At 36.7% G+C, this 21,050-nt stretch overlaps 1 protein-coding gene across 5 annotated transcripts in view; it reads right to left on the bottom strand.

Annotated features, from left to right (window-relative positions):
* The window catches only part of LOC137233476 (uncharacterized), an 807,788-nt gene that overhangs the window by 115,350 nt on the left and 671,388 nt on the right, over positions 1–21,050 (bottom strand). For all 5 annotated transcript variants that reach the window (XM_067756516.1, XM_067756517.1, XM_067756518.1 and 2 more), the window contains exon 11: positions 20,582–20,913. In XM_067756516.1, coding sequence (XP_067612617.1) covers positions 20,582–20,913 — 332 coding nt within the window. The remainder of the gene's footprint in view (positions 1–20,581; positions 20,914–21,050) is intronic.

Here is a 21,050-nt window from a genome sequence, read left to right as displayed (position 1 = left end):
TTCGGACCGAGGCAGATGAAAATACAATTCTCATTACGCGTTCTACTCCCTCGCCAGGAAATTCTGGTCGCATTTGCCAAACCGGGGGGAAAAGTGGAATAAGCATTAGGACAGAGACTCTTGAAGATGGCGACGACGAGGCGAAAGAGGATGATTATAATGATGCTGTACGAAAAATAGAACGACCGCAACTGCAACCGGAACATCAAATCGAAGAACAACCGCAGAACCTTCGGAAGTCAAAAAATGATCATTTAACATACGAGCATGCTGACTATGAGTTGGTATCGGATTTAGTTTGTGATGTTCAGATGGCGTCGAAGAAAATAGAAGTAACCAAGAGCAATTCAGCTGATAGCATAAATGAAATACAAATGGGTTGTAGTATTCACCGTATCGATGGTAGTAGTAATGGAAGTATCTCCGTCAATACTGTACCCATACAATTGAACTCAGCTTCGCCGGTGTCTATTGGTTACCAGCATCATCCGAAAGTACAGCATCCACAACAACTACAAGAAAAAGCTACAAAAGAGCGACAACATAACATACCACAAAGGAAAATTATCGTTGATACAAATAGGCAAGTTATAGGCAACTTACTTGTGCAACGTCAACAGCAGCAACAACAACAATTAAAACATCTCAAGCATCAAGGCATTCAGATTACTGCAAGCAAATTTTTCAGGAAAGATGACATCAAACGTTACTTCCGGGATAAAGGCGGAGGCAGTTTGGAAGAATGTATGTATATTTTATCTATTTTTTATTAATTATATCTTTTCGTCCACAAAATATTCTTCAATTAGAGAAAAACATACGTACACAATAATAAGTGTACGCTAAGATAAACTATTGCTAAAAACATTCTAGTATTTTAAATTTAAAAATATTCATACATAATTTTCCCTCGCTTTATTTCATATGCAAGTCAAAAAATAAAATTACAATAAAACTTGACTGTCATGCAAAATAAACAGAATTATAATCGATAAGAATATTTTTGGCCGTGGCAGTATGTTCAAGCAACCTTGAACATTTTTTCTTATTTACAGGATAATAGTAGTTAACCGATTTGTAAATACAGTCCACTGTTAGAAACTATATTTTAGCGATTGAGCGACCTATTTAAACAAAGATAAGACAATCACGCACAAACACATGTATATAGATATGTAGCAAATGAACCTCTGTAAATATGAACTACTTACACAAACAAAGATAAGATAATGCATATGAGGTCGCTCGTATCAACAAAACAAATATATGTAAATAAATATAGTTAAAGATAAGACATTCACGCACACACACATGTAAATGAACATTTGTAAATATTTATGTATACAACAACAAATTATAAGAAAGCTAGGATAAGACAAGTGTATATAAAGTAAGATAATTTGTAATAAATCAGAATTCTTTGAACTCTCAAACCAAGCACTTCTTATTTTAATACAAACTGCTTCCCCCCACCAGAGGTAAGGGGCATTTGTTGTAACGTTTGAGAATGTATTTAGCTTCTCATTAAAAACATTGTTTTCCTTCTTTAAAGTATTCTTTGGTTCCCCCCACCAGCGGTAAGGGCCAAAAAATTACTTTTGGTATATGGCAATTTACGACTGCCTTATATTTGAGACCCTTACAAAATCTCAAGGAAGCTGCTCAACATTCAATAATTTATTTAATAATTTGGGAAAATTTTAAACAACGTGACATAAGGGCGGACAAGGCGACAGCTGTTTCGATTATACCTTGTAAATCTCTTCAAAGCCTTTTCTCCCGGGAATGGGAGTCGAACCCGCACTCCTACGATAGTTGAAATGGTTATAAACGCATTCAGCCACGTCATGCCTTACTTGTTGTAAAGTTTTTCCCAATTGCCTTCTTTTCGCATATATTATCTTCCACACATCACATAATTCGTATGTAGTTATGTGTTGAAGTTATCCCGGTTTGTAAGGCGGTTTTCAGAGAAACTTGGTATTTGTTGTTGTTTTTGTTCTATTTATAGAACTACACCGAATTAACCAAATGTTGTCTACTATATGAGTTAACCGGGGATTGCCCGTATCGCTTTAAATGTATGAAAACATTTATTTCAAGCAATTTTTAATTTTATAATTTATTTAATAATTTGGGAAAAATTTAAACAACGTGACATAAGGACGGACAAGGCGACAGCTGTTTCGATTATACCTTGTAAATCTCTTCAAAGCCTTTTCTCCCGGAAGTGGAGTCGAAACCGCACTCCTGCGATAGTTGAAATGGTTATAAACGCATTCAATTACGTCATGCCTTAGTTGTTGTAAAGTTTCTCTGAAAACCGCCTTAAAAACAGGCATAACTTCAACACATAACTACATACGAATTATGTGATGTGTGGAAGATAATATATGCGAAAAGAAGGCAATTGGGAAAAACTTTACAACAACTAAGGCATGACGTAGCTGAATGCGTTTATAACCATTTCAACTATCGTAGGAGTGTGGGTTCGACTCCCACTCCCGGGAGAAAAGGTTTTGAAGAGATTTACAAGGTATAATCGAAACAGCTGTCGCCTTGTCCGTCCTGATGTCACGTTGTTTAAATTTTTCCCAAATTATTAAATAAATTAGAAAATTTAAAATTGCTTGAAGTAAATGTTTTCATATATTTAAAGCGATACGGGCAATTCCCGTTTAACTCATATAAGTAGACAACATTTGGTTAATTCGTTGTAGATCTATAAATAGAACAAAAACAACAACGAATACCAAGTTTCTCTGAAAACCGCCTTAAAAACAGAAACAGGCATAACTTCAACACATAACTACATACGAATTATGTGATGTGTGGAAGATAATATATGCGAAAAGAAGCAATTGGGAAAAACTTTACAACAACTTAGGCATGACGTAGCTGAATGCGTTTATAACCATTTCAACTATCGTATGAGTGCGAGTTCGACTCCCACTCCCGGGAGAAAAGGCTTTGAAGAGATTTACAAGGTATAATCGAAACAGCTGTCGCCTTGTCCGTCCTGATGTCACGTTGTTTAAATTTTTCCCAAACATTTCAATAAATTATAAAATTAAAAATTGCTTGAAATAAATGTTTTCATACATTTAAAGCGATACGGGCAATCCCCGGTTAACTCATATAAGTAGACAACATTTGGTTAATTCGTTGTAGTTCTATAAATAGAACAAAAACAACAACAAATACCAAGTTTTTCTGAAAACCGCCTTACAAACAGGCATAACTTCAATACATAACTACATACGAATTATGTGATGTGTGGAAGATAATATATTCGAAAAGAAGGCAATTGGGAAAAACTTTACAAAAACTAAGGCATGACGTAGCTGCATGCGTTTATAACCATTTCAACTATCGTAGGAGTGCGGGTTCGACTCCCACTCCCGGGAGAAAAGGCTTTGAAGAGATTTACAAGGTATAATCGAAACAGCTGTCGCCTTGTCTGTCCTGATGTCACGTTGTTTAAATTTTTCCCAAATTATTAAATAAATTATAAAATTAAAAATTGCTTGAAATAAATGTTTTCATACATTTAAAGCGATACGGGCAATCCTGCACTACGACTGCTTGTGGCAGGTTCATAAAAAATGCATTGGCATAGAATTTCATAATGCATAATGCCGCAAATGTATTGCATAGGTGGACACAACGCATAATGCTACAAGCGCTCTGACATGTTCGGTACATTCACTATTGATTTGAATATTTTTGGTTTAACGCTTTTATATTCAGTATTTTCCAATGCGCATTTTCTTAATAGGGATTTTATGGTTTTATCAGGAAAACTGTTATTTTTTAAAAGTACTTTTATTTCTTCTTTAATTTCCGCGTGGTAGATGTCGTCTGATATATTTAACATCTTCGTATACAGCCCATTGCTGTATTGATTATCATTGTTTTTGATTGTTTCGAGTAAAAATTAATGATTCGTCCGGAAGATATCTGTTTCTTGTACTACTTTAATTTCAATTCATTTCCATGTCGGATGACAATTGAGTCAAGGTAAGGTAATTTTCCGTCGTTCTCGAGTTCCGTTCGAAATTGCATGTTTTTATTAAAGGAATGTAGGGCATTGAGAGTGTTTTGTACTTCGTTTTCATTTATTATCGCAAATAGGTCGTCAACATACTTCGAGATTAGCCTCGGCCTTCGTGATAATTTGTTTATTGTGTTGTCTAACAACATTTCTATTACTATATCAGCAATCACTGGTGAAGTTGGTGATCCCATAGGTAAACCTTTTAGCTGTGTGTATACTAAGTCTTTGAATTTAAAATATCTGTTTTCTTCTATGCAAAATTTTATTATTTCCATAAATAATTTAACTGGTATATTTGCGTGTTTTTCTATAATCTTCCATTTTTCTTGTATAATGCCAAATGCCAGATCTGTTGGTATGTTGGGAAATAGGGAGACTACGTCAAAGGATATTAGTTTTTCATCGTCATAAATATATCTGTTATTAACTTTTTCTTTAAATTCCTGTGTATTTTTAATATTGTAGTCCAACTTTGCCGTTACGTTTTTTTAAATATTTGCAACGTACTTCCATAGATTATGTGCTGGTCATCCGTTGTGCTGGTGATCGATAGTCCATAAATCATTGGTGTTAGAGCGGTTGTTGTAGTCAGCTCGTTTCTTTCAGTCTTTGAAATAACCTCTAATTTATATAGTTTTTCTACTAGGCTATTGTTTTTGCTTTGCAGTCTCGATGATCTTGTCTTTGAATTCTATATATTTTCAAGTCGCTTAGTATGTCTTCCATTTTATTATTATAATCACATATGTTCATTGCTACTGTTTTGCTGCCCTTGTCAGATGTTAAGATATGAATGTTGTAATTTTTGCTTAGAAATTTCCGTGTCTGTTCCACTGTATCTGTTATTGCACTTTGCCTATATGTTTTAATGTGGCCTCTAACAAGTAATGAAAATTTGCTTCGCGCCTCCTCTTGCTGCTCTTTGGTTTAGAGTATGCGCAAGATTCTCTCCATCCGCGATATATTTGAAAAGAGGAATTTTTCTATTTTGGATTGGTAGCGCGAACTTGGGACTTTTGGCTAAGAGTATTTTAATATCTTTCGGAAAAGATTTCTGTTTTATTAACGAACCATTCTTCTTGTTTGTTATTGTTGAGCAATAATTGATTTCGTTTTCTCCGTAGTTGTTCGTGCTTTTCTCGCTGTCGTTTCTTCAGCATTGATTTAAGTTTATTTGACACATTCTCCTCATTTTTGGTAAAATTTGCGAAGTCGATTGATATAAGATGTTTCTGTTGTTGTTGTTGTAGCAGTGCTTCGCCGCAACCAATAGGTGCGACCGATCAAAAATTGTCATCAATATCCTCTAACGGCAGTCCAAGGAAACTTGCTATTTTAACAAGGGTGGACCATAATGTGTGTGGGGTGTTAGAAGCGTTGGTTCCACATTACAATTAAAGAGATGGTTGGTGTTATGTGGGGACACATTGCAAGCAGGGCATACATTTTATATGACGGGGTTGATTCTGGATAGGTAAGAGTTTAACCTGTTACAATATCCATATCGAAGTTGAGCTAGAGTGACTCGCGTTTCCCTGGGGAGTGTGCGTTCTTCTTCCGCAAGTTTTCGGTACTGTTCTTTAAGTACTGGATTCACCGGGCAATTCCTGGTATAAAGGTCCGACGCCTGTTTGTGAAATTCACTGAGGAACTGCTTGTGTTTCTTTTTTTTTATACGGCTGAGATGTCAGGTGCCGTATTTCCTCATAACGCTTACGAATATGAGTCCTTAAGCCCCTTGGCGGTGTTGGCTCAACAATCAGATGTCTGTTGGGATGCCCAAGTTTCTGGGTATTCAACAGGAACTGTTTGGTTAGCATCTCATTTCTCTCCCTGATGGTGATTATTCTCGCCTCATTATGTAGATGGTGTTCTGGGGACATAAGAAGACAGCCCTTGGCGGTTCTGAGAGCAGTATTTTGGCAGGCTTGTAGCTTCTTCTAGTGTGTAGTTTTTAGGCTTGGCGACCATATAGGGGACGCATAGCATGCAATCGGCTGGCCAATTGCTTTTTAAATGGTAATGAGTGTTTATTTGTCTTTTCCCCAAGTACTGCCACCAAGAGATTTGAGGATTTTATTACGGCTCTGGATTTTCGGTACAATTGCGGCTGCATGCTCACCAAAATGTAGATCCTGTCACACCCAAGATTTTGGGGTGTGGGACAGTTGGCAGCGTAGTGCCATCGACGTGGATGTTCAAAATGGTCGACATTTGGGACGTCCATGTTGTAAACGAGGTCACGGAGGATTTAGTCGGCGATAATGCCAGGTTTCGCGAGGCGAAAAAACTGGAGAGATCAGGGAGGTAGCCGTTTATTCTGTTACAAAGCTCATCGATATGTGGGCCTGGGCCTGTGGCCATTATTGTGCAGTCATCGCGCAGGAAACGATGGTAACTCCTTCTGATGGCGAAGGTAGCTTTGATAAGTAGAAGTTAAACAAAAGTGGGGATAGGAAACCACCCTGTCGCACCCCTTGTTTAATTCTTCTTGGTTTTGTTGTTTCGTTTCTAAATTGCACCGATGCCTGCAAACCACCCAGATAACTTGCGGTCCACCTTTTAAGACATGGGGGAAGGGTAGACCCTTCCAGCTCTTGCAGTAACGTGCCATGGTTGACCGTATCAAAAGCTTTCCATAGATCTTGCGCAACGAGTACTGTTCTATGGTGGGGGTTTTGATTTAAAACGCAATTTATCTGGGTGCTAATGGCATTTAGCGCGGTGGTGGTGATATGGAGTTTTCTGAATCCATGCTGATGACAGGCTAGCTGCAAATTTGCTTTGAAGTAGGGGAGCAAAATGGCTTCAAGCGTCTTGGCTACTGGCGATAGGGGAGATATGGGGCGATATGACTCTCCTATGTTAGCTGGTTTCCTAGGCTCTAGTAGCGGGGCCTCCTTGGCCTTTTTCCATTTTTCGGGAATGACGAAGATGGAAAGAGACAGGTTGAAGACATGCGCTAAATATTTGAAACCCTCTTTCCCTAGGCTTTTAAGCATCGGCATGGCTATGCAGACTGGGCCCACTGCTTTGGATGGTTTAGCATGACCGACGGCATCCTCAACCTCTTTGGCGGTGATGGTAATTGGAGACGCGCTGAATTTATGCTTATGTGCGTGTCTGTTGGCCCTCCGTCTATCTTCGTCGACCGTGGGATGCATTATATATTGTCGGTAGAAAGCGCTCGCGCATTTTTTTGCATCCGACAGCACTTTATCGCCAAATGCGATGGAAATTTTGTCATTGTACTTAGACGGATTCGATAGGGACTTTACGGTGGAACAAAGCTTACCTACGCCGGCAGAGAGGTTACAACCGCTAAGGTGCTCCTCCCATTTCGCCCGCTTGTGTTCATCCACAAGCAATCTGATGCGTTGGTTTATATCCCTTATTTGGGGGTCGCCGGGATCGAGCTCTTTTATAAGTTTACGTTCTCTCGCTAAATTTGCGGCCTCCGCCGGAAAGTGAGGACAAATTTCGGGAATTCTACCTGCGGGAATGAAGCGAGCCGAGGCGGATTCAATGACCTTGCGGAAAGCACGCTCCCCTTGGCGAGCATCAGTCGCGATAGGGAGAGCAGCAAAGCGGTTGTCTGTAAAGGATTTGTATTCATCCCATTTTCCGTTTTCAAAGTTTATGAAAGTGCGTTTTTCTGTGATGATGAAGTCGGCGGTACGCTCGAGCGAAATAAGTATAGGCAGGTGGACGGATGCTAATGTTACCATCGGCTGCCAGTCGACGCAGTTTACGAGTCCTGCGCTCAGGAACTGTGACAGTTTCCTACCATACGTGTGGGGGCATCTCCGTTTATTGTGCAGAACGTCGTTTCTTCTATTTGATCCGCCAACATCTCACCCCTACTGTATACCTGCAAGTTTGAATGCCACAGATCGCGATGGGCATTGAAATCGCCTAAGATAATGCGATTACTGCCAGTGAGTAAGGCGCTGATATTATGGCGGTATACACTGGGGCAGCAGGTGGCAGGAGGGATGTAGATGTTGATGATTTCTAGGTTTGCATCGGCTTGACGTTCTAAGAAACTGTCCCTGCGGCCGATGTCGGGATCAAATAAATGATATTGCACAGAGTGGTGTATGATAAACGCGATGTCTCCTCCATTTCCGCTCTCGCGATGTTTTCTGTGGACATTATACACAGAACAAGTCTGCATAGCAGATCTTGCTGTGAGTTTAGTCTCTTGAATCGCAACAATGCGGATGTTTTGCCGCTTCATGAAATCGACTATCTCCGTGATCTTCCCAGTTAATCCATTACAGTTTAATTGCAGAATTCTGAAGTGCAACGGGGGAGATGTCGTCACTCTGGGAGTAAGTGACGGGTGATTACGCCTGGGTTGTGAAAGGCTAGGACGCGACTGCTGTTGTGGCCCTGGGACTGGACGTCAAAGTTACGTGGACGTCGGGTTTTGGGACCTAGCCCAGAACAACCTGTCGGATGCAACCATCCACTGCACGAGACACACTGACAAGAGTATGACCATCCTAAAAAGATTCTTTTCCGGCATACGCAGGAAAACCATTTCTCAGGACCGGAGTTAGGATACGGGCCCGTATTGGATTCGATACCTTCCAGGAGCAAGAGAATATGGAGCAGTCCCGCTGCAAGGAGCTGCTGGGAGGATGACAATTTGTGGGAGGGACGCCCCAAATTAAATGGGGTTACACTGAAATGACAGTCCTTGATCGGGAAAAATTCCGAGTCGCTCCGGAACATAGAACCTACTGCCTTGGGAAGCGTAGTTGAATCTCTTTTGCTCTTGTTACCTTTTCTTATTGCTCTTTCTCTTAAAGAGACAAGTATGTTGCAAATATTTTAAAAAACGTAAAGGCAAAGTCGGTTTACAATATTAAAAATACACAGGGATTTAAAGAAAAAATTAATAACACATATATTTATGACGATGAAAAACCTATATCCTTTGACGTAGTCTCCTTATATCCCAACATCCCAACACATCTGGCACTTGACATTATAAAAGAAAAATGGAAGATTATAGAAAAATACACAAATATACCAGTTAAATTATTTATGGAAATAATAATATTTTGCATAGAAGAAAACAGATATTTTAAATTCAAAGACTTAGTATACACACAGCTAAAAGGTTTACCTATGGGATCACCAACTTCACCAGTGATTGCTGATTTAGTAATGGAAAAGTTGTTAGACAACACAATAAACAAGTTATCACGAAGACCGAGGCTAATCTCGAAGTATGTTGAAGACCTATTTGCGATAATAAATGAAAATGAAGTACAAAGCACTCTCAATGATCTAAATACCTTTAATAAAAACATACAATTTACAACGGAACTCAAGGACGACGAAAAATTACCTTACCTTAACTCAATTGTCATGACATGGAAATGAATTGAAATTAAAGTGTTATAAGAAACAGATATCTTCCGGACGAATCATCAATTTTTACTCCAAACATAAAAAACCAATGATAATCAATACAGCAATGGGCTGTATACGAAGAATGTTAAAGATATCGAGACGACACTTACCACGCGGAAATTAAAGAAGAAATAAAAGTACTTTTAAAAAATAATAGCTTTCCTGATAAAATCATAAAAACCCTGTTAAGAAAATGCACCTTGGAAGATACTGAAGATAAAAGCGTTAAACCAAAATTATTCAAATCAGTAGTGCATGTCCCAAACTTGTCAGAGCGCTTAACCGAGTCGAATTGGTTCAATAGAGAAGATGTAAAAATAGCCCATAAGCCGATAAACACATTAAAAAATATTTCTAACAAAACTATGTCAAAAATATCACACACCGATAAGAGTAACGTTACATACAAAATCCCTTGTAATGGAAAAAACAACGAACCATGCGATAACATTTAGGAACAACAAAAGGAAAATTAAAAACCCGACTAGCGCAGCATAAATCAGACTACAAATACCGAAACCATACCAATAACCACAAAACAGCACTAATGACCCACTGTATAACGAATAATCACTCTCCCAACTTCGATGCAACAACGATCTTAGCACAAGAAGACAATTAACGAAAGAAATTCACACTTGAAAAGCTTCATATTATAAACACATCGACAAATATACGTATGAATTACAAATCGGACATCGAAAATTGCTCCCACACTTACAGACATTTAATAATGAACAGATAAGCAGTGATAAACTCCACATCAGGCAGTGAAGACGTGATAACTATGTATGTACATTTCTTAATACACCAGTGAATACCTTTCATTTGAAATCTATGTACATCTTTATATCGAAATGCGTCCTTAATAAATCAAAGTTTACTTTTTTGTTAAAGCCCTCACATGGTATCCATGCTGTATAAACAGTCAAAAGATATATTGGGTCCGTTATGAAATTATTGCATTGTCATCGGTACTTGATACGTGTGCAAAGTTTCAAATTGATTTAATTGCTCAGAGATTCCGTTCCATACCAGAGCTTATAAAAGCGAGGTAAAAACGCCAACTAGCGAAGCTTGTCTGCATATATTAGTATATATGCATTTTCGTTTAATATAATTTTTAAACATACTCCTCTGTTAAAACTTTTAGATCATTAATTTTAACAGTCGTCAAACGATACGGACGTGTTTGTGTTTGCTCCGTATTTTTGTGTTTCTCTATAGTTAACTTTACTAATGTTAATAATCTGTGCCTATTGCTGCAGTGAGATAGTGACTCATGTTTGGATTTTAATTCCTAAAGTCATTTATGATTGCGGGTTCGAATCGAGCTCAAGGCCTAACAATAATTTTTTATCATTATTATTGTTATGATAAATTTTTTCTTAATTGAAAAAATTTTTAAATTAGAATAGAAGAAAGAAAAAATTTTAGACAACTGCCAAAGCTCGTTGTATAGATCCATTTCGGGAACTGCTAAATTCCTTCATCGGCAACGTTTAGGCGCCGCTGCTATAACCATTCAGCCATCACAGCGGTTTTTTGTTTGTCTTCATTAATCCTACTTCTATTCTGTTTCGTGCCAAATTAATATTCACAACACTGCGACATCTGTTGCAGAATGGCTGTGAAAATTGGACTTGTTTGTTGGCAATGCCGCCATAGTGTCATAATTTATTGACACTTTTTTTTTTTTTTCCCCGTGCTCTGGGATGTATTAACAATTTTTGTTGTTATATCGGCCTACTGATTTTAAGATTGCGGGTTCGAATCGAGCTCAAGGCCTAACAATAATTTTTTATCATTATTATTGTTATGATAAATTTTTTCTTAATTGAAAAAATTTTTAAATTAGAATAGAAGAAAGAAAAAATTTTAGACAACTGCCAAAGCTCGTTGTATAGATCCATTTCGGGAACTGCTAAATTCCTTCATCGGCAACGTTTAGGCGCCGCTGCTATAACCATTCAGCCATCACAGCGGTTTTTTGTTTGTCTTCATTAATCCTACTTCTATTCTGTTTCGTGCCAAATTAATATTCACAACACTGCGACATCTGTTGCAGAATGGCTGTGAAAATTGGACTTGTTTGTTGGCAATGCCGCCATAGTGTCATAATTTATTGACACTTTTTTTTTTTTTTTCCCCGTGCTCTGGGATGTATTAACAATTTTTGTTGTTATATCGGCCTACTGATTTTAAGATTGCGGGTTCGAATCGAGCTCAAGGCCTAACAATAATTTTTTATCATTATTATTGTTATGATAAATTTTTTCTTAATTGAAAAAATTTTTAAATTAGAATAGAAGAAAGAAAAAATTTTAGACAACTGCCAAAGCTCGTTGTATAGATCCATTTCGGGAACTGCTAAATTCCTTCATCGGCAACGTTTAGGCGCCGCTGCTATAACCATTCAGCCATCACAGCGGTTTTTTGTTTGTCTTCATTAATCCTACTTCTATTCTGTTTCGTGCCAAATTAATATTCACAACACTGCGACATCTGTTGCAGAATGGCTGTGAAAATTGGACTTGTTTGTTGGCAATGCCGCCATAGTGTCATAATTTATTGACACTTTTTTTTTTTTTTCCCCCGTGCTCTGGGATGTATTAACAATTTTTGTTGTTATATCGGCCTACTGATTTTAAGATTGCGGGTTCGAATCGAGCTCAAGGCCTAACAATAATTTTTTATCATTATTATTGTTATGATAAATTTTTTCTTAATTGAAAAAATTTTTAAATTAGAATAGAAGAAAGAAAAAATTTTAGACAACTGCCAAAGCTCGTTGTATAGATCCATTTCGGGAACTGCTAAATTCCTTCATCGGCAACGTTTAGGCGCCGCTGCTATAACCATTCAGCCATCACAGCGGTTTTTTGTTTGTCTTCATTAATCCTACTTCTATTCTGTTTCGTGCCAAATTAATATTCACAACACTGCGACATCTGTTGCAGAATGGCTGTGAAAATTGGACTTGTTTGTTGGCAATGCCGCCATAGTGTCATAATTTATTGACACTTTTTTTTTTTTTTTTTTTCCCCGTGCTCTGGGATGTATTAACAATTTTTGTTGTTATATCGGCCTACTGATTTTAAGATTGCGGGTTCGAATCGAGCTCAAGGCCTAACAATAATTTTTTATCATTATTATTGTTATGATAAATTTTTTCTTAATTGAAAAAATTTTTAAATTAGAATAGAAGAAAGAAAAAATTTTAGACAACTGCCAAAGCTCGTTGTATAGATCCATTTCGGGAACTGCTAAATTCCTTCATCGGCAACGTTTAGGCGCCGCTGCTATAACCATTCAGCCATCACAGCGGTTTTTTGTTTGTCTTCATTAATCCTACTTCTATTCTGTTTCGTGCCAAATTAATATTCACAACACTGCGACATCTGTTGCAGAATGGCTGTGAAAATTGGACTTGTTTGTTGGCAATGCCGCCATAGTGTCATAATTTATTGACACTTTTTTTTTTTTTTTCCCCGTGCTCTGGGATGTATTAACAATTTTTGTTGTTATATCGGCCTACTGATTTTAAGATTGCGGGTTCGAATCGAGCTCAAGGCCTAACAATAATTTTTTATCATTATTATTGTTATGATAAATTTTTTCTTAATTGAAAAAATTTTTAAATTAGAATAGAAGAAAGAAAAAATTTTAGACAACTGCCAAAGCTCGTTGTATAGATCCATTTCGGGAACTGCTAAATTCCTTCATCGGCAACGTTTAGGCGCCGCTGCTATAACCATTCAGCCATCACAGCGGTTTTTTGTTTGTCTTCATTAATCCTACTTCTATTCTGTTTCGTGCCAAATTAATATTCACAACACTGCGACATCTGTTGCAGAATGGCTGTGAAAATTGGACTTGTTTGTTGGCAATGCCGCCATAGTGTCATAATTTATTGACACTTTTTTTTTTTTTTTCCCCGTGCTCTGGGATGTATTAACAATTTTTGTTGTTATACAGCCATTCTGCAACAGATGTCGCAGTGTTGTGAATATTAATTTGGCACGAAACAGAATAGAAGTAGGATTAATGAAGACAAACAAAAAACCGCTGTGATGGCTGAATGGTTATAGCAGCGGCGCCTAAACGTTGCCGATGAAGGAATTTAGCAGTTCCCGAAATGGATCTATACAACGAGCTTTGGCAGTTGTCTAAAATTTTTTCTTTCTTCTATTCTAATTTAAAAATTTTTTCAATTAAGAAAAAATTTATCATAACAATAATAATGATAAAAAATTATTGTTAGGCCTTGAGCTCGATTCGAACCCGCAATCTTAAAATCAGTAGGCCGATATAACAACAAAAATTGTTAATACATCCCAGAGCACGGGGAAAAAAAAAAAAAGTGTCAATAAATTATGACACTATGGCGGCATTGCCAACAAACAAGTCCAATTTTCACAGCCATTCTGCAACAGATGTCGCAGTGTTGTGAATATTAATTTGGCACGAAACAGAATAGAAGTAGGATTAATGAAGACAAACAAAAAACCGCTGTGATGGCTGAATGGTTATAGCAGCGGCGCCTAAACGTTGCCGATGAAGGAATTTAGCAGTTCCCGAAATGGATCTATACAACGAGCTTTGGCAGTTGTCTAAAATTTTTTCTTTCTTCTATTCTAATTTAAAAATTTTTTCAATTAAGAAAAAATTTATCATAACAATAATAATGATAAAAAATTATTGTTAGGCCTTGAGCTCGATTCGAACCCGCAATCTTAAAATCAGTAGGCCGATATAACAACAAAAATTGTTAATACATCCCAGAGCACGGGGAAAAAAAAAAAAAAGTGTCAATAAATTATGACACTATGGCGGCATTGCCAACAAACAAGTCCAATTTTCACAGCCATTCTGCAACAGATGTCGCAGTGTTGTGAATATTAATTTGGCACGAAACAGAATAGAAGTAGGATTAATGAAGACAAACAAAAAACCGCTGTGATGGCTGAATGGTTATAGCAGCGGCGCCTAAACGTTGCCGATGAAGGAATTTAGCAGTTCCCGAAATGGATCTATACAACGAGCTTTGGCAGTTGTCTAAAATTTTTTCTTTCTTCTATTCTAATTTAAAAATTTTTTCAATTAAGAAAAAATTTATCATAACAATAATAATGATAAAAAATTATTGTTAGGCCTTGAGCTCGATTCGAACCCGCAATCTTAAAATCAGTAGGCCGATATAACAACAAAAATTGTTAATACATCCCAGAGCACGGGGAAAAAAAAAAAAAAAAGTGTCAATAAATTATGACACTATGGCGGCATTGCCAACAAACAAGTCCAATTTTCACAGCCATTCTGCAACAGATGTCGCAGTGTTGTGAATATTAATTTGGCACGAAACAGAATAGAAGTAGGATTAATGAAGACAAACAAAAAACCGCTGTGATGGCTGAATGGTTATAGCAGCGGCGCCTAAACGTTGCCGATGAAGGAATTTAGCAGTTCCCGAAATGGATCTATACAACGAGCTTTGGCAGTTGTCTAAAATTTTTTCTTTCTTCTATTCTAATTTAAAAATTTTTTCAATTAAGAAAAAATTTATCATAACAATAATAATGATAAAAAATTATTGTTAGGCCTTGAGCTCGATTCGAACCCGCAATCTTAAAATCAGTAGGCCGATATAACAACAAAAATTGTTAATACATCCCAGAGCACGGGGAAAAAAAAAAAAAAAGTGTCAATAAATTATGACACTATGGCGGCATTGCCAACAAACAAGTCCAATTTTCACAGCCATTCTGCAACAGATGTCGCAGTGTTGTGAATATTAATTTGGCACGAAACAGAATAGAAGTAGGATTAATGAAGACAAACAAAAAACCGCTGTGATGGCTGAATGGTTATAGCAGCGGCGCCTAAACGTTGCCGATGAAGGAATTTAGCAGTTCCCGAAATGGATCTATACAACGAGCTTTGGCAGTTGTCTAAAATTTTTTCTTTCTTCTATTCTAATTTAAAAATTTTTTCAATTAAGAAAAAATTTATCATAACAATAATAATGATAAAAAATTATTGTTAGGCCTTGAGCTCGATTCGAACCCGCAATCTTAAAATCAGTAGGCCGATATAACAACAAAAATTGTTAATACATCCCAGAGCACGGGGGAAAAAAAAAAAAAAGTGTCAATAAATTATGACACTATGGCGGCATTGCCAACAAACAAGTCCAATTTTCACAGCCATTCTGCAACAGATGTCGCAGTGTTGTGAATATTAATTTGGCACGAAACAGAATAGAAGTAGGATTAATGAAGACAAACAAAAAACCGCTGTGATGGCTGAATGGTTATAGCAGCGGCGCCTAAACGTTGCCGATGAAGGAATTTAGCAGTTCCCGAAATGGATCTATACAACGAGCTTTGGCAGTTGTCTAAAATTTTTTCTTTCTTCTATTCTAATTTAAAAATTTTTTCAATTAAGAAAAAATTTATCATAACAATAATAATGATAAAAAATTATTGTTAGGCCTTGAGCTCGATTCGAACCCGCAATCTTAAAATCAGTAGGCCGATATAACAACAAAAATTGTAAAGTCATTTATATTTTTCAAATGAACATAATAAAAATAAATAAATAATAGTGGCAAACCATAACCATAATATCCTATAATGCCGTGCGAATTGGACAAAAGTTTGAGAGAGGCCAACTCAAAGTGTTGTGTGCTAAGTGCAATGACCTCTTTCATTAGAAGTGTGTCAACATATCATCGGCTGATCTTGATTTTCTCATCTCATCTTATAAATCTTACTTCTGCAAAATTTGTTCAGTTGAGCGGCGCGCGTCTATTCGTACTCCGCCACCTATTGCTCTCCCCACTATCGTTAACAATGTTGAGCGCAATGATAACTTTAGTGGTATCGTTAAAGGCATTGCCGATTTACGTTGTGAAAACGCTCGCATACTATCTACCATGGATGCTCTAAAATGCGAAAATTCTCAGTTATCACTTAAATGCGATTCATTATCAGCTAAAATCCGCTCATTATACTCAATTATCGAAGATAAAACTGGCGTAATTTCTACGCTGAGCTCTGAAATAAAAAATCTGGGTAGTATTGTTGCTACATTTGCTAGTGATCTCAAATCTTCTCTCACTAGTGCTGCGGACAACAGTATGAAAAAGCAAAACAGCCTACAACCAAAAACAAAGGCAAATGCAATGATTTGGCTGGCTCAGCAAACAAAATTAAATCGAAAGTTGATACGGCTGCAAAAACAAAAGAGGCAGCCCCTCTCAATGTTGAAAATGCAAAAGCAGTAAAATCAAGTTTAACAAGCGAATCAAATTGCAATAATGATACGTCTGTGAATGCAAAACAACCATCAGATGATAGCAATAACAACATCTCGACTGTAACAAATAAGCAGTGTGATATTGTTGATTTGTCTTCTTCACCCAGTTCGTTTAGTGCTGCTGTCGCTCGTTCTACTAGTGATGCTAATATCAGTTCTGCTACACCCTGATAATAATAAAACCGGGTATTCCGACGTTGTAGCTTTTGGCCTTCAGGGATCAGCCGCTACTAACCTAATATCTAATAATAATACTAATTTAACATCTAGTACTTTAACATCCAATAATAATAATAATATTTCAAATAAGTTAATCAAAGCATCAACCATTGTTGTAGGAAGTATTTCAAATGCAAACCTTAACTTAGCTATTCGTTTGAAATGGTTGCATTTGTCATTGTTTAAGCCGATGGTAAATGCTAGCGATATTGTCAACTATGTCTCACATAGTGCAAACATCGCGCCTTCATTAATTCATTGCTTTAAATTAATAAAGAAAGACGCTGATTCCAGTTTGTTATCAAGATGTAATTTTAAACTTGGAGTCTCGCCTTCATTATATAGTAAGCTTCTTGAGCCTTCGTTATGGCCATCGGACGTCAAAATTAAACCTTTCCGTTTTTTTTTTTGCCAAACCTTAGCTAACGGCGTTACTATAAAAGCAAATATAAATATTTATTATCAAAATGTTTCGGGGTTGAGAACGAAATCTAAAGATATATTTTTAGCCACCTCACGGTGCGATTATGATGTCTACGTCATTCTTGAGACTTGGCTTAACGATGACTTCTCTGACTCAGAACTTTTTGATCAAAGTCTGTTTCGTAAAGATCGAGAACCTATCAAAACAGGACGTCTCAGAGGTGGTGGGGTGTTAATTGCTATAAGGCGTTCTCTTCTCTCTTCTTTTGTTCCGCTCTCTAATGGTGACTCTTTTTTGGATCAGCTTTGTGTATCTATTACTGGGCCATATGGGAATTTATTTATCTGTGTTTTTTACATTCCGCCTTGCAGCACAGATTCGCTGTACTGTGCTCATGTCAATAATATATTTGACCTATATGAAAATAATGGTGATAGTAATTTTTGCGTTTTGGGGGATTTTAATCTTAGTAAGGTTGTTTGGTCGAAAATAATAGATGATGATATCTTAACACCTACTAATGTTCATCATCCCCACGAAATTAATTTCTTAGACACCCTTTTTAGTGCCAATCTAATTCAGATTACCAATTTGGTGAACCAGTTAAACAATATTTTGGACCTAATTTTTGTCGATGAGAATCTCATAACTTATTTGACTGAATGTGTGTTTCCTATATATAAATCAGATATGCATCTTTACCTTAGAATTCTTCGACCTAGTGCTGAAAAACAATATAAATAATAATGGGCGCTCCTATAACTTTAAGGATGCAAATTATGAACATCTAAATATTCTCATATCTGAAATAGACTGGACATCTATTTTCTTTGCAAAAATGCAACTGAATGTTTCGATGCTTTTCTGCTAAAGTTGGCTGACATATTCAGTAGGAATCTCTCTCTCCTTCCGGTTAAGGTTCACAAACTACCGTGGTACAATACTAGGTTGAAAACGTTGAAAAATTAAAGAAACAAGTACTTTAAATTATACAAGACAACCAGCGATATTGCTTTTAAAGATCTGTATACTTCTTATATGACGCAGTTCAATGTTCTTGATAAGTTTTTGTACAATAATTACGTTTCTCGAGTTGAAGATGAGTTGAAAGTTAATCCTAAATCTTTTTGGAACTATTTTCGTTCAAAGAAAGGTTGTTCTAATATACCAACCTGTGTTAAATTTAATGACATTTGCTCTAATAGTTTGGTCGATTTGGCAAATGTTTTTGTTGACTTTTTTAAATCTACTTTTGTTGTTGAGGCGGATAACTTTGATAACAGGTATCTTACTGATAGCCCCAAACCTTTAGATTTTGGGTCTTTGTCCGTATCTGAATCCAATATTATATTGGGTATATCCTCCTTACAGTCGTCAATCAAAAACGATATAGATGGATTGTCCTCTTTTTTATCTAAGAAGTGTAGTATTTCTCTTTGTGTGCCATTGTGCCATATTTTCAATATTTCGCTATCGTCTGGAGTTTTTGTTGATCGCTGGAAGCTGGCGTCCATCACCCCTATCTTCAAGTCTGACAATAAAAATGAAGTAAAGAATTACAGGCCAATATCCAAACTGTCAACATGTTCAAAACTTTTTGAAAAGGTAGTTAAAAACAATTTATCATTCACTATCAATAGAATAGTCGATCCATGTCAGCATGGCTTTATTGCGGGACGTTCGACTGTCACAAATCTGGCTGTTTTCTCTCAGTTTTGTGTCTCTGCGTTTAAGGATGGATGTCAAGTTGACACCATACATACGGATTTTTCTAAGGCTTTTGACACAGTTACGCACAAATTACTTCTATAGAAACTTGAAACATGGGCTTTCACTCAAGATTTCTGTCGTGGGGGACGACCTATTTGGAAAATAGAATCTCTTTTGTTGAAATCTAGAAAACTAAGTCTTATGAATTCTCAGCAACCTCGGGTGTACCACAAGGTAGCATCCTTGGGCCTATTTTTTTATTTAATGATGTTGGCACGACGACTTAAAACTCTTTCGGAGGATCTCCTGTACCTCTGATGCATTGCGTCTGCAAGAAGATCTAAACGCTATTAACAATTGGGCCATTCAAAATAATCTACGACTCTATGTTAGTAAATGCTGTCACATAACGTATACAAAGTCTATGAATGTGTTTTCTTTCATGTATTCGATTTCAAATGTAACTCTTGCGTCAGTTAATGAGTTTCGCGATCTTGGCGTAATTTTTGACTCAACTTTTACTTTTGGTAATCATGTAAACTTTCTCATACCAAAAGCTTATACCAACTTGGCTTTCTTTCGACGATATGCTAGGGATTTCAAGGACCCATATACTAGGAAAATCCTATACAATGCCTTAGTGCGTTCAAAGCTAGAGTATGCTTCAGTCATCTCGAATCCGATATACTCTTCACACTCGAAAGAATTCAGCGCAAGTTCATACGATTTGTTCTTCAACTTCTACACTTTGATAATCCCCTGCCATCCTACAATGCTAGATGCATGCTTAGCAATGTATTGCCATTTGAAGTTAGGCGTTTTGTTCAAAACGTTAGGTTTATTTTTGACATAATATCCGGTATGATTGACTGTTCAGAACTACTTGGGCAGTTAACTTTCAATGTCCCCAACATAGCTCTCCGGTTCCACAATACATTCCGCGTTGAAGTGCTGCGTTCGAATTACTTCAGTTTCGCACCTCTTCTAAGAGGTATTGTAGAATTTAATCGCCTATCCAGAAGCCTTGATCTAGACTTTGCCATGCCGAGGTCTCTGTAAGGCACGCTTTGAGTCTTATTACTTATCTCAGTAAACCTCATTTAAAAATTGTTAAACTAGTACTAAGTTAATATGTAATCTAGTCAGTAAGGTTGTTACCATTTGACTTAATAAATATATATGAAATATGAAATATTGGGAAAGACAAAATTAAGTATATGTCTTCCCACTAAACTCAGCCGAGTTTGTTAAGAAAGCTGCAACTGGAACAGACACAAACGAATTCTAAAAAATCATATTCTTGAAGCGGCTTACTTAAAAACCTCTTTCTAAATGTAACCACATAAGTTTTTAGGCAGGACAAAGTCTCCTGGGTATGCTGGTTCATAATGAGGAACAATATTAAAACAATAAGTAAAACTTACCTTGCTATATGAAAACTTAAAGTTGATCCAAAAGCTCGCTCTTCATTATTGATATGCATTTTAATCGTTGAATTGTCTTCAGTACCGTTTAAAACAGCTTGAGTTATATCAATTAGTTTGTTGTCTGCTCTTTTTTCCAGTTGAAAATCTTGTCGCACAGAGCCTCCAACAATATTAGTGTCTGGTCGAAGTTGCAATGCATTTTTCAATAAAAGGGATAGGTCTAAACAGCTTGACTTCATGCTTCTTTGGCTAGAAACTCTAAGCAAATCGGTCCGCCCTATCAAGTCTTGAAATCGTCTAACTCCCAATCTGGACATAATTTCACGAATCTAAAATTTTATGTAGCGCAAAATATAAATTAAAAAAATATGTAACTTTTTATTGGACAAATATGTCAGTTTTTATATACCGGGTTGTAGCACTACAGTCGATATGTATAAACAAAATTTCATGTATTACATTACAG

This window comes from Eurosta solidaginis, chromosome 5, assembly GCF_040869045.1.
Source record: "Eurosta solidaginis isolate ZX-2024a chromosome 5, ASM4086904v1, whole genome shotgun sequence".
In the NCBI taxonomy this organism is placed as follows: Eukaryota; Metazoa; Arthropoda; class Insecta; order Diptera; family Tephritidae; genus Eurosta; species Eurosta solidaginis.
Note: the sequence above shows the minus strand (reverse complement) of the source record. Positions and strands in the feature narration are given on the sequence as shown.